Source organism: Parastagonospora nodorum (assembly GCF_000146915.1).
Source record: "Parastagonospora nodorum SN15 chromosome Unknown scaffold_21, whole genome shotgun sequence".
Taxonomy (NCBI): Eukaryota; Fungi; Ascomycota; class Dothideomycetes; order Pleosporales; family Phaeosphaeriaceae; genus Parastagonospora; species Parastagonospora nodorum.
In genome coordinates, this window is record NW_001884569.1 from 624,997 (window position 1) to 642,955 (window position 17,959).

A 17,959-nucleotide genomic window follows, 5' to 3' on the forward strand; every position below is an offset into this window, starting at 1 on the left:
TGTTATTGATCTTGCATGTTGTTGTGGTGGTTTATATGGTCACGCTGACGAAGTTTTCGTGATGGTGATGTTAGTAGGTAGCGATCAGGCAACTTCAGGCAGCACGACAAACGGGTACCTAGAGCGCCAACACAGCAGATATCATAATATATTCGAAGCCTGGAAGCTTTTGTATTTCTAAGCAAGGCTGATCTCGGGTATCATTGAAACTTTCTATCCTCTCTATTCGCTCCATGCCCCAAATTTTTGAACGCCGTGCAATGCATATGCTTTCCGATCCATCAAACTCTCCAGGCAGCAGGGAGCCTACATAGCGCCGAGCGCAGTTACATGTGCGGCCTCTGTGTGCCTGACATATGACAGCTCCTGCGTGCGCCATCTCTTTTTACAGAGATTTCAAGGTACTGCGCAGCATCGTTTCTGGCGTCGTGGCCCTCTTGATGGTCTATTGAACGCTCTTTATGCTAGCTTCTCAAGTCGCAGCGCCATCGTCGACCTCCATGAGCGTTGTGGTGCGCTTTCCGTTGTTTGTTGTAAGACCGCCCATGCCAGCTTCGGCCTCCTTGATGGAGTATGGCTCTTCGCGCAGTTGCTTGACCCTACATACACATTAATTTCTGCTCCAAACTACACATGGAGCAAGTGTCCATACCTGCGCTTGTGCACCTTTCCCTTCTGGTGTGCGACAAAGTTGGTCTCGCTCTCAAAGAATTTTGCGCATTCTTTGCAGTAGTGTTGGCCCAGACCAGGCAAATCTTCTACGGGTTTCGCATCCTTGAATTCTGCGAGATGCTTCTCGTCGCGCAGGTCGGCGTGGATCTGGTCGAGGTCGCGCGTGTGGCGACGTGTCTTCTTTTTCGAGTCTTGTCCCCGGATGGCAGGCATATTGGGCTGTGGTTGCACTGTAGGATCCGCGGCCGCTCGGCAGTGGGTTGAAGATGTGGAGTTCGGAAAAGGTCACGGATACCTGGCACGCTTGGGTATGGCCGCGAACGTCCGTGCGTGCGAACTGTGCAGAATTTGATGTCTTTGGCGGGCTCGACCGGCGTCCTTGGACTGAATCGACGTTAGCGAGGTTACCTCTTCCCGTGGCTTATCCGCGGCAATGTCTGCAGGTCGTCAAGGATTTCTCGGGTAGTATTTAGTCGTAACAGGTATTGTCAAAATGACCACGGTCTGATGAAGCTGGAACGTGCTGGGCTTATCGAACGCCAATCAGCAGTTTGGCGTTCCTCGGGACGGTTGCAGAAGCAGAGAGCTTGGAGCGCGGGGGAATGCCCATGTCGTCACACGGCAGTAATCTTTAAGAGCTTCACAACCACCACCAGCTGCGCACAATCTGTACTCTTGACCACCCTCAGCGCATCAACAGTGACCTCGTCTCGACATCCTCGTCTGCGTTATTTGATCCCATTCGCACGTGAAACGGGCCAGCGGGAAAGAGTTGCCGGGGTCCTTGGGCTTGACGCCGAGGTCTTCCGCCTATACAGCCAATCAGCATTCCTCTGATCGCCATTAGTTATCGGCCGGATTGTGGGCAGCTTCTGGCGTTTCTGCCCTCCGCTTCTTCCATCACTCTTCCCCTCCACTCCAACCCTCACCCCATACACCATGCAGAAGTTCTCGAGGCTCGGCCGCGTCGGCCAGAGCCTTGCTTCGCGCAGGCAATTGGCTACTGTCAGCGATGCTCCGCTGTCCCGCAAGGTCGAAATGACCAACTGGGAGAAGGGCCACTACATCAACTACAAGAAGATGAGCGAGAACCTGTCGATTGTTCGTGGCCGCTTGAACCGACCGCTCACCTTCGCCGAGAAGATTCTGTACTCCCATTTGGACGATCCCCACGGTCAAGACATTGAGCGCGGCAAGAGCTACCTCAAGCTCCGCCCTGATCGTGTAGCTTGCCAGGATGCCACCGCTCAGATGGCTATTCTCCAATTCATGTCGGCTGGCATGCCCTCGGTTGCCACTCCCACCACCGTCCACTGTGACCATCTTATCGAGGCTCAGATTGGTGGAGCGAAGGATTTGGCCCGCGCTCAGGACATCAACAGGGAAGTCTACGACTTTTTGTCAACATCCTGCGCCAAGTACAACATCGGTTTCTGGAAGCCCGGCTCTGGTATCATTCACCAGATCGTGCTTGAGAACTACGCTTTCCCTGGTGCTCTCCTCATTGGTACCGACTCGCATACTCCCAACGCTGGTGGTCTTGGTATGGCTGCTATTGGTGTTGGTGGTGCCGATGCTGTCGATGTCATGGCTGGTCTTCCCTGGGAGTTGAAGGCTCCTAAGGTTATTGGTGTCAAGCTCACTGGAAAGCTCTCTGGCTGGACTTCTCCTAAGGGTGCGTATACAAAGATCCCGTGACGTAATTGAAGATGATCAGCTCATCGCAATACGTTTACAATATTGAAATGACACTGACTTGCGCTATAGACATTATCCTCAAGGTCGCCGGTATTCTCACCGTCAAGGGTGGAACTGGTGCTATCGTTGAGTACCACGGTCCCGGAACCGAGAGCCTGTCCTGCACGGGTATGGCTACTATTTGCAATATGGGTGGTACGTAATCCTACATGAATCCCGCGAAGGCATTCAGAATGTGCTAACATCGATCGTCCCAGCTGAAATCGGTGCCACCACTTCGGTTTTCCCCTTCAACGACCGCATGTACGACTACCTCAACGCTACTAAACGCAGGTCCATTGGCGACTTCTCCCGCGAGTACGCTCAGGAGCTCCGTGAGGACGAGGGTGCCGAGTACGATGAGCTCATTGAGATCAACCTCGATACTCTCGAGCCCCACATCAACGGTCCCTTCACACCCGATCTAGCTACTCCCATCAGCAAGTTTAAGGAGGCTGTCAAGGCCAATAAGTGGCCCGAAGAGCTCAAGGTCGGTCTTATTGGCTCTTGCACCAACTCCTCGTACGAGGACATGAGCCGCGCTGCTTCAATTGCTCAGGATGCCATGGACCACGGCGTCAAGGCGAAGGCACTGTTCACTGTCACCCCCGGATCTGGTATGTACTCCCATAAGCTAGATTGAATGTCTGCTAACAGCCCCACTGAGCAAATTCGCGCGACCATCGAAAGTGAGTACATCCCATAGTATGAGCTGGATGTATTCACGGCATCAAGCTCATATTTCCAATTTCACGTAGGGAAGATACTAATATGTCTTAGGGGACGGACAGCTCAAGACTTTCGAGGAGTTCGGCGGTATGGTTCTCGCCAACGCTTGCGGACCTTGCATTGGGTAAGAAATTCCTTGTCAACATCGCTCTAACACATTCGTGTTGGGGTATGCTGTCCACCTTCACCGACCTATCAAGCCCCCCTGCTTTGATAATAATGCTTTGAAGATATCCAGCTAACCGTTTCGCGCAGGCAATGGGATCGTAGGGACGTAAAGAAGGGGACTGCCAACTCGATTATCTCGTCCTACAACCGTAACTTCACCGGCCGCAACGATGCCAACCCCGCCACCCACTCCTTCGTGACCTCCCCCGATCTCGTTGTAGCCATGACCATCGCCGGTACACTTTCGTTCAACCCATTGACCGGTGCGCAGAAATCTCCCTCTCTACTCTCCCCACAAATTCTAATTCCCCACAGACACCCTGAAGGACTCGAACGGCAAGGAATTCAAGCTCAAGGAGCCCACGGGTGAGGGTCTCCCCGCCAACGGCTACGACCCAGGCCAGGACACCTACCAGCACCCTCCCGAGGACCGCTCAAACGTCAACGTTGCCGTGTCCCCCACTTCCGACCGTCTTCAGCTGCTCGAGCCATTCGAGGCCTGGAACGGCAAGGACGCCACCGACCTGCCTATCCTCATTAAGTGCCAGGGCAAGACCACCACCGACCACATCTCCATGGCTGGTCCCTGGTTGAAGTACCGTGGACATCTGGACAACATCTCGAACAACATGTTGATCGGTGCCATCAACGCCGAGAACGGCGAGGCTAATAAGGTCAAGAATGCGCTCAGCGGCGAGTACGGCGCCGTTCCTGATGTTGCCCGTGACTACAAGAAGAACGGCAAGCCGTGGGTCGTTGTTGGTGACTGGAACTACGGCGAGGGCTCTTCCCGTGAGCATGCCGCCCTTGAGCCCAGGCACTTGGGAGGCATGGCCCATCATCGTCCGATCTTTCGCTCGTATTGTAGGTGCTACGATTTGCGATTCTACAACATTTCACTGACAGACGATAGCACGAGACCAACTTGAAGAAGCAGGGTATGCTCCCTCTTACCTTCTCCGAACCCGCGGATTACGACAAGATCGGCCCCAACGACAAGGTCGACCTCAAGTGCACTGAGCTCGCTGTCGGCAAGCCCATGACCCTTGTCGTCCACCCGGCCGACGGCAGCAAGTCTTTCGACATCAAGCTCTCGCATACCTTCAACGAGGGCCAGATCGAGTGGTTCAAGAACGGTAGCGCTCTTAACACCATGGCCAAGGCAGCAAAGCAGTAAGCGCAATGGAGCGTAGAGATGACAAACGCGAAAAATACCAGGAATGTAGATACAGGATGGAATACCCCAGCACATCTGAAGAGAGAGGAAATGAAGCCACCAAGCTATTGGGGAGGACAAGCACAGCGCATAGGAGCTTGGACGATTTGACACGAATGTGGCAGCGGAAGCTCTCTTTATGGGTATCACTAGGGATCAGATGGGGTGTTTGTATTTGTGATGGATTAGCATGCAATGTATGACTTGATTATCTCTGAACTTTGTGCTGCAGTGAACGTGCTCTGTATACCGTCTCAAGTTTTTCACGATTGGCCGCATGCGATGAGTACACTTGTGGAGCTTCACGAATGTACGAATTGTAGAATGACATTCTGAATGGAGTGTGAAGCTATACAGGTCACCCTATCCGCTGCATTGCGTCATACGGCCATAGATTGAGACGGAAGCCGTTGCTGCAATCTTTATCGAGAATCAGCGAGGAGAGAACGCCATGGAGAGAAGTAAAAGTTATCAGCCTGTTGTTGCCAATAGCCCGATCGTCGTGGAATCGACTTATCGGGACGTTTTTGGAGTGTTGTGGCTGTTGAGTTTACTCGTTCACGCCGCCCCTTTAGTACGGTGGTGAAAATGCAATGCACTTTATTGCGGTCGACAACAGAATTCAAACTTCCTAATCAGGAAGGCCTATTCTTATCAGCACGTGATACCATCTCGTGTCGCTCCAGCACAGCGGTGAAAATGCACCCTCACTTGCTTACCGCGATCGATGCCAGGTTTCAAACTGCCCAATGCGGAAGGTTCAGTCTTATCAACACGGGACACCATCTCGTTGCCCTTCAGATTCAGCACAGCACCTGGGCAGTGAAAATGCACTGATACCAATTTTGAAACTTTCTAAACAAGGGGATATGGCATGTGATACCATCTCGTAGAATCCTCTACCAACAGGTAGCATTTAAGCAGTAACTATTGCTGCGATCGATACAGACTTTTCAAACTTCTTAATCGGGAAGGTCTGGTCTTATCAGCACGTGATACAATCTCCTAGACAACGGGCCAATAACAAATATCCTGGTCTGCATCAACGTCTCGATTCACATGGGCGAGCATTTTTCTTGGACCAGTCGCTTCCACATACCGAAATAAACTTTCGAATATCCCTACAGCGTGCGCCATCACATATACCTATAAGATGGCTCGCCTTCGTAAACCGAGTCCGAATGAGGCAGCTATCCTTATGCCACCAAGCGAAACTAGAGCGACGCGCTCAAGCCCAAGGAAAGCCACGCGCTCTGTCGAGTACTCGATGTTGTCGGATGAAGAGAATACTGTCTTGGTGCCAAAGCAATCAAGACGCGAGCTGCGCTATGCGACCGCATCGTCACAAAATGTAGAGGACTCATGCCTTGTGCCGAAGAGTGCGGTGGTCTTGGACGCACTCACACCACGGAAACAGCGCATTCTCCGGCCTGTAGAGAGCAACAGTCGACTTTTGCGGAAATTGAGCGACGAGAGTCTTGCTAGTCCCGAGAAGAAGCAGCGTCATAGGGTTCGGAGCGGCACTACGGACATCGATATTGGGAAGAAGACGAGCTTGCTGTATGCGAAGACTCTGGCTAAGAGCGTGATCCGGAAGCAAGCAAGCAGAGCAAGAATTGAAGTTGTGGAGGAACCAGGCTTTGCGCTACCTGTCAGATCGAATGAGAAAGAGAGGGTGGAGGAAGAGGTGCCTGAAGTAGAGACGGAAGAAGAAGCGGAGACGAGTCTGTTGTGTGGGGAAGAAGAGCAGGAAACTTCGCAGGAACAGGAAGAGGTTCCGATAGTAGAGATCAGCGAGGACGAAGACGATGACCCTGTTGTGCATGTTCGACAGAGAAGACAACAGCAACAAAGGCGACGGGTAGACTCTGATTCTGATGAGGAGAGTGAAGATTCATTACCGCAACCTGAGGTCCGCAAGCCGTTTGCGAAAGTGCACACAGAGCATGAGGTAGCAGCAGAGGAATCACAGCCGTTGACATCTATGCGACCGCCACATCGAAAAGGTCACAGCACGATCTCAAATTGGGCTCAAGAAGTCATCGACCTTACGGATTCGCCTGAGCCACCAGCATCATTCCCGGCTCCTCCTCTTCCGCCACCATCTCGCATGCGCTCAGCATCTTTCGCTTCCTCGCGGCCGCAGACATCATCATCACAAGGTGGTTTGGCGGTGCTCACATACTCGCCAACACCGACTAAGAATCGTTCGCCTCGTAAAGCACCTCCGATTTCGCGTCCAGCCACACCACCTCTCGCCCCCCCAAGTCCCTCCAAGCTTGTCTCGCCATCTAAGAAGAAGCCCATGATTCCCAAAGCACCTGGCCTACGACCCAGTCTCGACGCATTTTGGAATCCTGAAGTCGTTAATGAGTGGAATGAGAAGCACTCTCCCAGTAAACCACTGGTTTCTCCTAGGAAGCAAAAATGGCGCGACGACATCGTCAAAATGATGGAAGGTATTGCCTTGTCAGACGATGGGAGCAGCAGCAACGATGATGAGTCTCCAAGCCCAACAGCAAGCCCGGCCAAGAAGACAACCAAGAAGACTTCAACTCGCAATCCCGCGAAGAAACCCACTCTTGCCTCTACTTCCTCCGACCTTAACACCAAACAAATCCGCGCCCAACGCAAGGCCTTTTCCGAGCAAAAACACGCCATCGCAGAATCCTTCTTAGCGGAGCTCGACTCGACGATCTCCCAGGGCCAGATATCCACCCTCTCCCGATCCACCGGCGGCATCAAATTAGTCTGGTCCCGCACGCTCAAAACCACCGCCGGCCGCGCAAATTGGCGCCGCGAGCAAATCCGCCTCCGCACCGGGCCCTCCGCCTCAGATTTCACCACCGAGATCCGGCACCACTGCAGCATCGAGCTCGCCGAGAAAGTCATCGACGACGAAGAGCGCTTGTACAACGTCCTCGCACACGAATACTGCCATCTCACCACCTTCATGGTAAGCGGTGTGCGCAACAACCCGCACGGCGCGGAGTTCAAATCGTGGGGCCGCAAAGTGTCGGATGCGTTTGCGCACAAGGGCGTGGAGGTTACGACGAAACACAGCTATGCGATTGAATTCAAGTATGTCTGGGAGTGTGTGGATTGTGGGTACGAGTTCAAGCGGCATAGTAAGAGCGTGGATACGGGCAAGCATAGTTGTGGGCGGTGTAAGGGGAGGCTTGTGCAGACGAAGCCGACGCCTAGGCAGGCGGGGGTGGGCAAGGAGAAGGGCGAGTATCAGGTTTTTATGAAGGAGAATTTTGCGCGGGTGAAGAGGGAGATGGAAAGGAGGGGCGAGGATGCGAAGATGGGGAACGTAGTGGAAAGGGTGGCGAGGGAGTATAGGGAGATGAAGGCGAAGAAGGGTGAGAGGGGTGAGAAGGAGCTTGAGGAGGCGTTGGAGGGATTGAAGATTTAATGGGTCTCATGCGTTTGGGCTGCATAGCATGGCGTTGTTAGCATTCCGGCGTTTGGCGAAGGGTTTCAATCTTTTCAATGACAATGATACCTAAAAATTAAAACTTGAGCAGCACGTCAAGTCATGATTCGGAAGATCTTCGCACACGAAGAATGATTTTATGGGTTATGGGTAGCACTGTATACTACTCTACGTTTGATATCCAATCTCGCTTCTCAACCTCCACATCTTACATCTTGACACATTCAAGCAAAGCCAATCGCGTTGAGCTCCTTCCTGATCTGCTCCTCGGTTGCAATCTTCTTAATCTGCGTATCCTCCAATTTCTCACCGCCAGCTTGCCTCATCTTGAGCTCGTCGATAGCGCGCATCTTTTTGAGCAGGCCACGCATCTTCTTGTCTTGCGGGTTGCCATCGCCAGGGCTGGTGACAGTGAGGTCGGGAGCAGGACCCTGATTTTCCGTCTGGATCGGAGGAAGAGGAGCCTGCCCAGATCCATGGCGCTGGTGGTGTTGCTGGCCCATCATCTGCCTGTGGTTTCCTTCCTGGCCAGGGTGACGGCTGGGGCTGTTGCCAAAGTTGCGGTGCTGGCTAGCGCTTCGTCCTCCATATCCGCCGTTTCCAGTCTTGCTGCGGCTGCGCTGCTGTGGGCCATTACGACGTTCCGGGCTACGACCAGCGCTCGCGGGGCCGGTGGGAGCATTAATCCCATCAGCAGCGAGACCAGCAGCCTTGTCGGCGGCCTCACGAGCCTTCTTGGCCTCGCGCTTCTTCTTGTTCTTCAGCGCCGCCTTGGACAGCTCTCCGTCACCGTCAACGGCACCAGTGAGACTGACACCGCCACCGGGAGCAGCACCAGGAGGCAGGGAGTCGACTGTCTCCGCACCGGGAACTTCGCGACGGCGGGGCTTGCCGAATCCGTTCTGGAAGCCTACGTTCGTAGACGAAATGCCCGTGTTGCTGTAAGCTGCGCCGCCCTCGTCTTCACGTTTGAACAACAGCGGTGTAGTGGTGCCGCGTGCGCCGGGAGGTCGGTACGCACCAGCGGGCTTCGAGGGCGTTTTCTGAGTGCTCAAGAACGCGAGAGCCGATGGGTGAGGAGTCGGCATGGGGTTCAGCGGATTGCCCAGAGGATGGACCGAGGGAGACTGTGGGCGCCAGGTAACGTGGTACATCTCTGTCATCTCCTCGTTGTACATTAGCTGTCCACCAATATGGTAGATGCGAATACCATTGTCCACACGGAGACGCGGGCTGGTGATGGCCGAAAGAATGTGCTTGCCATCGGGACTCCACTCGCAGTAAGTGCAGTTGGATGCCTTGATGGTGCACAGCTTGTGGTAGTTCTTCTCCAAATCGTAGATGTCCATGTCGCCAGCCAAGTTACCAAAACCGGCAACAAGTACGTAGCGACCGTGGGGCGAGAAAAGGATCGTGTTGCGCGGGCCCAGATCGAAATTGTGCTGTGGAACAGCGCGGGCGTTGAAAATGGTAGTCTTCGCCGGCATGTATCCATAGACGACACCAAACTCTTTCGAGTTCGGGGACCAAGAGACGTCGTGAATCGGGCCCTCCTTGTCCAGGGTGATGCGCGAATCGAACGAGCCGTTGGCGCTCAGGATGTACATGTTCGTCTCGCCGTAGTAGCTCTTGTTCGTCTTGTCGACCTCGGTCTGAGCAAGAACAATCAGGCTGGTACCAAGATCGTTCCATTTTAGCTGGACCTTGTCGCCCTTGTAAAACGTCTTCTGTGAGATGGCAGAGTTGAATTGAGGCACCTGGAAGACCTTGACCGCAGCGGGCATACCCTACGAAATTGTTAGCGGGCCCAAGTTGACACTCGAAAAAATCTCACCTTGCGCTCTGGGACAAAAACAGCCACCGAGTGAGTGTTTCCGGGCGACACGGCAAAGTCCGTCACTCCTTCAACGCGGAGCTTGTTCCAAACGGTGCGCAGATCGTGCGACTGGTAGAATTGCACCTCGTTGGTCACGGTGCGCGCGCAAAACTTCTCGTCTGACGTATATTGCAGGTTCCAGCCAGTCTGGTTCTTCTGCACGTATTCGCCGACCAGCGAGTGTCCGCCATCTTCAGCTTCAGACACAGTCCTCCAGACCTTCAGGTTCTTCACCGCATTGCCTTCTTCGTCTTTGGTGGGGCGCTGCCACGTGATGATGTATGTGCCGAGGGGTGAGAAACCGAGCTCGAAGACGTTGGGGGTGGGGAGCGTAGTAATGACATGGCCGAGCGAGGCGTCAACGACCGAAACCCTGCAATCACATGTCAGAAAGGCCAAGGTGTTGGTGTTTGAGGATAGACGTACTGTTCGGGTGACGCCCAGGCAAAATACTTGCTGTCGGGCGAGTAGCAGCAGCACCTCAGGTTGCCCTCAGGTCTATCTCAAGTCAGCAGCGGATTCCTGGGAGTACCGTTGTGCGCCTCACTTCTGGAATCCTGGCAGAGGCTCGTAGACGGGAGCGGCATTGAAGAGCCCGATGCCCTTGGAAGTGCGATCTGCACGTGTCTTAGTTTTGGCTCTTCGCGGGGAGCAGTCTAGGGTACTCACAAGCCAACTGTGTGGGGGCCGCCATAACTAGTTAAAGTTACAGTAGAGGTACAAAGCGGGCTGGGACAAGGTGCTGGTGGTCGCGAGTCTGTGTCAACTGGGGGACTGTTGCGTCGTCGTTGGCGGTGAGAAAGGCTAAGACAGGAACACGTCGAGTGTGCGAGGGTGACGTAGTTCTTGGGGGTTTGTATGGCCAAAGGCAGACTGTGGGGCGCACGCAGCGGCAGCGGGCAGGGCGGAGGGGAGAGGAAGGACCACGGGCAAGGAATTGAAGCGCGACCGTGTGACTTGGGAGACGTGAATGACACTGCCCGACACTCGAAGAAAACGAAGGGTACGCGCTAGTTGCGCCCGGAGAAACTGCGGGCCGTTGTCGAGTGTGACATCAGCCTTGGGCAGCCAGGATGCGCCGGAGGGGTTACGTCCACAATCATAGACAGGATGTGATTGATTTTGCGTGTCCAATACAGCTGCCGGATGTATGCTCTTGACATGCGGATATGAAGAATTTCCCTTGTGTGGAGAAACATCCAACTGCAAGTGCGTGGCTTCATTGAGCATTTTCAGGACACGGCCTCCTACATCTTCTGCTATAAGAGACAACATCTCAGTTGCGACCGCGACTATCCAGCATTTTGGATATCTACTCCCAAGATGAGCTCCATGAAAACCAAAGTTGAGTTGTCACGACAAAATAATTGCATTCCAGGTGTCATATCGCTATCTTAGCGCGTCGTCACATGCTCGTGCCAGCCGAGCTTCCTGCGAGCTCCCGTGCTCCACTTCCCCATCTCGGCCATCACCAGCTCTTGGAGCAAACAACACTCCAGCCACACAACAAACATGCCGACGTCTATGCCCGCGCCGTCAATTCGAATACCAATCGAGTTGCTCACGCCCACTGCATTCGCGCAATTCGGTGTCATCGTAGAAAACCCCACAACATCTCTCTCTGCAAAGCTCCCCATTCCGCAGCGTATACCACCGCCCGAAAGCGTCAATGCAAACCAAGGCTCTGCCACAAAGTACCTCGATGTCTCGCACATGTCCAATCTCTACAGCCTTGCGCCGAGTAAGAAGCCTGCGAGAGCCGTCATGAACATGTTTGTTTGCGCACCGCGCGAACTCAGACCACATGAGCCCAGTGAGAGCATGCCGTCGAGCTGGGGCGACCTGGAGCTCGACGACGATGATGATCTGGGTGGGAACTTTCGGAGACAGCTGCTGGATGTGGGCATCCTCGAACGACATCCGTTCACGACGCAGACGTTCGTCCCAATGGGCTTGTCGCCGGCGGAGAAGCATACACAGTACTTAGTCATCGTCGCGCCTACTCTTCCTGCGAGCGCGTCGAGGAGGAACACGGGAAGACCACCTCCATATCCAACACCGCACGTCGAAAGAAAGAAGAGCTTGAAGGACATATTTGCGCGAGCTAGGCCGAGCCCATACTCGACTGAGAGTACACCGCCGCCCAGTTCATTCTCAAGACTACCTGCTTCGGCACGACCAAAGGGGCCGGGTCTCCCAGACCTGAAGAACCTCCGCGCTTTTGTCGCAAATGGTGCTCAGGCTGTGACGTATGGAGCAGGTACATGGCACGCGCCTATGATTGTGATTGGTGACCGACCCATAGATTTCGTTGTGGTGCAATTCGCAAACGACGTTGGTTTGGAAGACTGCCAGGAGATCCTTTTGAAGCCCAATCATTCAGCTGCGGAGGGAGTAGTCGTCACAGTCGATACTGATGCTTCTGGAAAGGTACAAGTGCAAGCTGGAGTTGGATCTGTCAAGGCAAAACTGTGAAACTTTTATTCGTTGCGGCTTCTAATCTATAATGACAACTGTTCAGTCTCATCTGTCGGCTATCTCATCGCGTTATGTATCTCACTGTTACACGGATCACGAGGCTTTCTTACATGCATAAACTCCACTATCGGCATGCGTCTGGCTGGATGAGGATTCCGCCCCCACTGCATTTATCCTTAGCGTTCGATCCTTACACGATCCTTCAGCGCATCTTATCTCCGAGGTCTCTGAAAACTTTGACTCCTTTTTTGGAATTGTTGCGATAATAGCGATGGACGAGTCGTTGGAGCAAGGCATGGAACGAACGGACTTGGTTGTTGTGGGTGCGGGTACGTATGACATCTCTCGGCCTCGTCAGCATTGCATGGCTCAGATACTACATGTTGCCAACTACAACGGAAAGCAACCAGGTTGCAACAGGTATCAGCTTAACTCATAGTCTGAAGCTATACACCAAACCTTGCCGTCGCAGTCGGAGCCTAATGATACTGTGTAGAGCTTCGGGCTATGAGATTTCCCTCTCTCCTGTCCGTCAGATTTGATGACTTGTTGTACAACATTGTTAAAAATCCCAGCCTATGCCATGTAAAGAGACATGACTGACAATTTGCAGGCATTTTTGGCCTCACTAGTGCAGCGACTTATCACCGCCTGAACCCTGAAGCTAGCATTCTCATCCTTGATGCGGCAGACTCTTTTGGCGGCACATGGTCTAAGGAACGTCTCTTCCCAGGTTTGAAGACAAATAACCAGCTTGGAATGTACGAGCATCCAGATTTTCCTATGAGTGAGCAAAGGTTCGGCGTCAGGAAAGGAGAGCATATCCACGGAGCAAACATGAACGAATATCTGGGAGCCTTTGTCGATGAGAATGGATTGCACGAGCTCATCAGGAGTAACACCAAGGTGGAAGTCATCAAGAAGGCCGAAGAAGGCTGGAGCCTACAGTGCCTATCTACCTCCTCCGAAGGAACTTTTGACATCATCACGACAAAGCTCATCATCGCCATAGGCAACACGAACAAGCCCAAGATGCCAAAGTATCCAACGTCACCCGCCTTTGAGCCTGTTGTCATCCACTCCAAAGAATTGTCCGCTCGCTACGAGCACATAGTGAGACCCAACAAACATACCCTCGTCATCGGAGGCGGCAAGTCTGCCTGGGACGTGGCGTACGCTTGTGCAACACAACCAGGCGCAACCGTCACCCTTCTGATCCGCCCATCTGGCAACGGTCCAAACTGGATGGCGCCATCGCATGTCACTCCATTCAAGTTGTGGCTGGAAAAACTGGTCTTCACTCGCTTCTTCGGCTGTACGTCCCCCCTATGAACTCCTCACGATGATATAATGCATGCTAATCTGAGATTGTTAGTCATGTCCCCATGCCCATGGGCCCGCACAATCGGTCTCGAAGGTTGGATCCGTGCCCTCCTGCACCGCACACGTCTGGGTCGTATGGTCGTCTCCGCGTTTTGGAAGATCCTGGGCGACGACGTTATTGCGTTGAATAAGCTGCATAATCACCCTGAGACTGAGAAACTGGTACCGTGGCGAGGCGCGTTTGAAGTCGCCAACGATTTGAGTATTCATAATTATCCTACGAACTTCTACGACCTGGTAAGAGAGGGGAAGATCAAGGTTGTTATTGATGAAGTGGAGAGGTTTGGCGCGGGATGGGAGGTGCTGCTGAAGGACGGAGGGAACTCGATTGAGAAGCTTGATGCAGTCGTATGCGCAACGGGCTGGGAAGCCTGTAATACAATCCGTTGGGAGCCGGAGAGTTTAAACAAGAAATTGGCACTGGCTTCAGTACGTCTCTATTCCCTCTCTCCGCATAACCCACTAACATAACCAGACATCACCCCTCGACCTCTACGAGGCCGCCATGATCCAAAACGCCTCACATTCTCTCCGAGAACACTTCCCCATCCTCGACCGCAACACATCTCGCACCAACCACCCTGACCCATCCCTTCGCGACACACGAGATGCCCATCCATCTGACTATACTTCCCTCACAGACAAACACCCCTCTCCCGATCCCTTTCCCTTTCCCCAACCAAAACGTCTCCACCGCTTCATGGTCCCTCCCAATACTCTCCAATCCCGCTCCCTTGCCTTTGCCGGCGCTCTATATACCCTGGGCACCTACCCTGCCGCATACATCCAATCCCTCTGGATCAGTGCGTATTTCGCCGACCAACTGCCTCTCGGGTCGCACGAGGAAGTGCTGAGCAGGACATATCGCGACAGTCAGTATTGTGCGCTCAGGGCCGCGGGTGGGTATGGCAGGTCAGCTCCGGATTTGGTTTGGGATACGTTGCCGTATTTTGATGTTTTGATGGAGGATTTAGGTATGGGGAAGGGTATGTTTGGCGGCGCGGGCAAAGGTATGTTTGCAGGGCATGGACCGGAGGATTGGAGGGGGTGCGTGGGGAAGTGGGAAGAGCGCATGAGAGACAGAGGAGATAGGAAGAAAGGGGTTTAGATGACGCTGTACATGAAAGCGTACAGTCAAGTTGAAGGTTATACATCTTCAAAGTTTTTGTAGTCGCTCAAGACAGCACTGCGTAGATACTGAATCTATTCAGGCTCGTGTATCGCTGGCCTATAATAGCAAGTTGTTGGAATACCCGAGGATACTAATGCGGCCTTCTATTACACAACTGACATTGGAGGTTGTGTTGGGTGGGCTGATCGAGCTGAAAGAATTAGTGGGAAGAAGACTTGTCATAATCTTTCAAACCTCTAAGTAAAATGGGTATAACATTATTACATTATCCAAATATATCAACGCTCCACTGCTTTTTCAGGCAGAGGTCGTATATCTACCCCTGTTACCCTCGACAATCTCCGCCATGATGCGTGTCTTCTTCTGTTCTTCCGCCTCACTGCTAATATCCTTGAAAACCGAGTCCATCTCTTCAAGCGTCTTTCCGGCCGTCTCAGGCACGCAAAAGAATGTGAAGATGAAAGCGAGAAGACAGAAGACCGCGAAGAAAGTGTATGCGCCTGCGCCAGTATTCTGAATCAAAGGAGGTGTGATGAGGCCCTTTTATGTAATTCAGCATGCTGCCTTCTAAAGAGAAGATAGAATCTCAAGACTTACAATGATGAAGTTATTGAACCAGTTACTGCAAGTAGATAATGCGACTCCCTTCGCTCGTAGCGAACTCGGGAAGATCTCCGATGGCATGGCCCATGGAACTGGACCCCAAGTTGCTCCGAAAGAGAACATGTAGAAGAACAGGAAGGCGACTGCGACCCAGCCTTCTACGGCATAGCTTGCCCAACGGTCGCCAAACTTTCCAACAAGTACAGCAATGATCAGGTGGCAGATGAACATCAAGCCCGCTCCTATAAGCAACAGAGGACGTCGTCCGAAGCGATCCATTGTCCACAGACTGGTGGCCACACCGACGAGTTGCGTGCAATTAATGATTCCGGAGAGGAGGAGCTGCATCTCGTAGTTCTGGCCCAGGGTTTTGAAAAGACTTGGGCTGTAGTAAATTAATGCGTTGATACCGACAAATTGCTGGAAGAACATGATGCCTACACCGACAACAGTGCGCTTCCAGCAGCCGTGTCGGAAGCAGTCCATCCAGGATGCTAACTCGAGCTTGATCCTGTTTGAACGCGTGGGAGCTTGGAGCTCTGGGTGCCTTTCGCGATTGACTTCTTGCTTGAACGTTACCTCGGCGCGGATTTCACACCACTCTTGAAAGACTCTGGAGTCATTGGTAGGCGCTCGCCGCAGCTTCGCTAATACCTGTAGTGCTTCGTCATCGCGGCCTTTAGCGGAAAGCCATCGTGGTGAAAAGGGGAGAAAGAATATGCCCACGCCGAGGACGAAACCAGGAACCATTTGCAGGAAGAAAGGTAGACGCCATGCCCATTCGCCAGCCATGTATCGTGTACCGTATGTGGTCCAGAAAGCGACAACAATGCCAAGAACGATACTAAGTTCTTGGAGTACGAGCAAGGCACCGCGGATCTCTGGAGGAGCGATCTCGGAGATGTACAACGGCGCAATTGTTGCAAGGCTGTATACCGTCAGCCATATGAAGAAGCGAAGGTGGACAATGATATCACTCACGCTCCAATGCCCATACCACCAATCAAGCGTCCAATCGTTAGCATAGCATACTCAATTGCCGCTGTCTGTAGGATACTGCCGACAGTAAAAACACAGACAGCGACCACAATCGCATATTTCCTCGAAAGCTTGTCCGCAAGATACCCGGCAAATAGCGCACCAATCAAAGCACCGAGCTCAAGCATGGCAGTCATAAGACCTTTCCAGAACCCTGCCCCCGAGGCCTCAGCAGAAACGCGAGGGAAACGGCCCAAAAACTGGTCCATGACCAGTGTGACACTGATTACTCCCTGGTCGTAGCCGAAAAGCAGACCACCAAGCGTGGCGAAGAGAGCGCATGCTGCGACATAGGGACTTGAAAAGAGACCCGCAAAACCTGATTAACGTGTTAGCCAACGTTCAATGTGTCGACCTGTGACTTGATTAGGTATCAATATGAACGTACCAGACTTGCCATATGGCTCGCGTGTCACCAGTGCCTTGTCATGCATTTCCGCAACCTCCTGATGGACGTGTGACTGAGCTGGTGTAATGTCAACAGCATCCTTCTTATCCATTGTATCGTGTGACATGTTGGCTCTGTAAGGTGGAGTGGAACACCGTTCGATGTGAACTGAAGCAGCCAGCCAACGAAGAAATGTGTTGAGAGGATCGACTTACTTATACGTCTTGTCTCCAAGATTCCGTCTGCTCGGCAATGGGTCTGTCTAGTGGAGCACCCGCGCGTGTCCAATTCCCCTGGCTTGATACTGACGTCTGCCACAAGCCAACTTTTGGTATGGCGGACGCAAGTGTACGTGGAAATTTGCGGCGATACTGTTCACGTGGCTATGGAACCTTGCGTCTGTCAAGGTTGATGGGACATCACAGAACCTGCTAGAAAATCGCGATCATTAGAGCGACAATGTGCACGGATCTTCTCGATCGTTGGAATATCCGGACATCGGATTGCCAGAGGTTTCTGTGGGCCTTTGTCCGAGACTCCCCGAGATGCTCCAGTGCCTCTGTATGCAAGCACTTGAAAATAATGACAGTCAACAATGGATCACTCTTCCCAATGTTGCTATGAGGTTCTAAAATGTGATACCAAAGTGTGAATTCTCAGCATCGACCTTCACGTTGCAATTGTTCTCCTCCCCGCCTCTGTCGTCATCTAGGCGCGTGTCGAGCGCCAGTCACCGCGGTGTTTGACCTGGAGACTCCATAATAAGTGTAAATACAGTATGTAACCCCAGTTTCCCCAGAAAACGTCGTCGCATCGTCCCGCGCCGTGCATTGCCCCGAGCTGCGAACTGCCCAATTATGCTGCTGCCGTTTGTCCAACTTTGTGCCTAGCAAGTCGAGGTTGCGGCGAGAATTACCTTTAGAAGATTGAATTAGGTATGCCGCGCGCCACTAGTGCCCGCAAAGCCTCGCTACGAGACGCATGCATGTGGGAGGGCAATCCTTTCCGCTCATTTTAGCACACAAGTTGGCGTACGCATCAATACGTTGCGCTTAGACAGACACAAATCTATCGTTCTGGTTAGGATGCACTAAAAGTTT

At 52.9% G+C, this 17,959-nt stretch overlaps 7 protein-coding genes across 7 annotated transcripts; 4 read left to right on the plus strand and 3 right to left on the minus strand.

Moving 5' to 3' along the window:
• Window positions 1-179: 179 nt before the first annotated feature.
• SNOG_12233 (hypothetical protein) lies at window positions 180-885 on the minus strand (the record flags this gene model as incomplete). Its single annotated transcript, XM_001802407.1, has 2 exons — window positions 180-599; window positions 653-885. 2 exons carry the CDS (start codon window positions 883-885, stop codon window positions 473-475), a joined length of 360 nt encoding a protein of 119 aa, XP_001802459.1. The 3' UTR covers window positions 180-472.
• Window positions 886-1,611: 726 nt separating this feature from the next.
• Window positions 1,612-4,741, plus strand: SNOG_12234 (hypothetical protein; the record flags this gene model as incomplete). The annotated part of the gene is made up of 8 exons (XM_001802408.1): window positions 1,612-2,347; window positions 2,440-2,538; window positions 2,628-3,026; window positions 3,190-3,262; window positions 3,409-3,569; window positions 3,622-4,098; window positions 4,124-4,170; window positions 4,220-4,741. 8 exons carry the CDS (start codon window positions 1,612-1,614, stop codon window positions 4,481-4,483), a joined length of 2,256 nt encoding a protein of 751 aa, XP_001802460.1. The 3' UTR covers window positions 4,484-4,741.
• A 979-nt stretch (window positions 4,742-5,720) lies between these two features.
• SNOG_12235 (hypothetical protein) lies at window positions 5,721-7,940 on the plus strand (the record flags this gene model as incomplete). Its single annotated transcript, XM_001802409.1, has 1 exon — window positions 5,721-7,940. The coding sequence occupies one exon, from the start codon at window positions 5,721-5,723 to the stop codon at window positions 7,938-7,940; it is 2,220 nt and encodes a 739-aa protein (XP_001802461.1).
• A 140-nt stretch (window positions 7,941-8,080) lies between these two features.
• Window positions 8,081-10,551, minus strand: SNOG_12236 (hypothetical protein). Its single transcript, XM_001802410.1, has 5 exons — window positions 10,507-10,551; window positions 10,385-10,454; window positions 10,264-10,335; window positions 9,796-10,210; window positions 8,081-9,748 (listed from the first exon to the last, which is right to left on the minus strand). Exons 1-5 carry the CDS (start codon window positions 10,529-10,531, stop codon window positions 8,186-8,188), a joined length of 2,145 nt encoding a protein of 714 aa, XP_001802462.1. The 5' UTR covers window positions 10,532-10,551; the 3' UTR covers window positions 8,081-8,185.
• A 798-nt stretch (window positions 10,552-11,349) lies between these two features.
• On the plus strand, window positions 11,350-12,312 carry SNOG_12237 (hypothetical protein; the record flags this gene model as incomplete). Its single annotated transcript, XM_001802411.1, has 1 exon — window positions 11,350-12,312. The coding sequence occupies one exon, from the start codon at window positions 11,350-11,352 to the stop codon at window positions 12,310-12,312; it is 963 nt and encodes a 320-aa protein (XP_001802463.1).
• A 274-nt stretch (window positions 12,313-12,586) lies between these two features.
• On the plus strand, window positions 12,587-14,806 carry SNOG_12238 (hypothetical protein; the record flags this gene model as incomplete). The annotated part of the gene is made up of 4 exons (XM_001802412.1): window positions 12,587-12,644; window positions 12,929-13,630; window positions 13,691-14,046; window positions 14,174-14,806. 4 exons carry the CDS (start codon window positions 12,587-12,589, stop codon window positions 14,804-14,806), a joined length of 1,749 nt encoding a protein of 582 aa, XP_001802464.1.
• Window positions 14,807-15,127: 321 nt separating this feature from the next.
• On the minus strand, window positions 15,128-16,986 carry SNOG_12239 (hypothetical protein; the record flags this gene model as incomplete). Its single annotated transcript, XM_001802413.1, has 4 exons — window positions 15,128-15,330; window positions 15,493-16,361; window positions 16,415-16,754; window positions 16,860-16,986. 4 exons carry the CDS (start codon window positions 16,984-16,986, stop codon window positions 15,128-15,130), a joined length of 1,539 nt encoding a protein of 512 aa, XP_001802465.1.
• Window positions 16,987-17,959: the final 973 nt, after the last annotated feature.

Excerpts from the sequence above, each read along its gene's own strand:
- SNOG_12236 (XM_001802410.1), bottom strand. The coding sequence starts at position 10,531 with ATGGCGGCCCCCACACAGTTGGCTT. Across the intron at positions 10,336-10,384 it reads CCTCTGCCAGGATTCCAGAA|ACCTGAGGGCAACCTGAGGT; the intron begins GTGAGGCGCACA and ends GACTTGAGATAG. Across the intron at positions 10,211-10,263 it reads GCCTGGGCGTCACCCGAACA|GGTTTCGGTCGTTGACGCCT; the intron begins GTACGTCTATCC and ends ATGTGATTGCAG.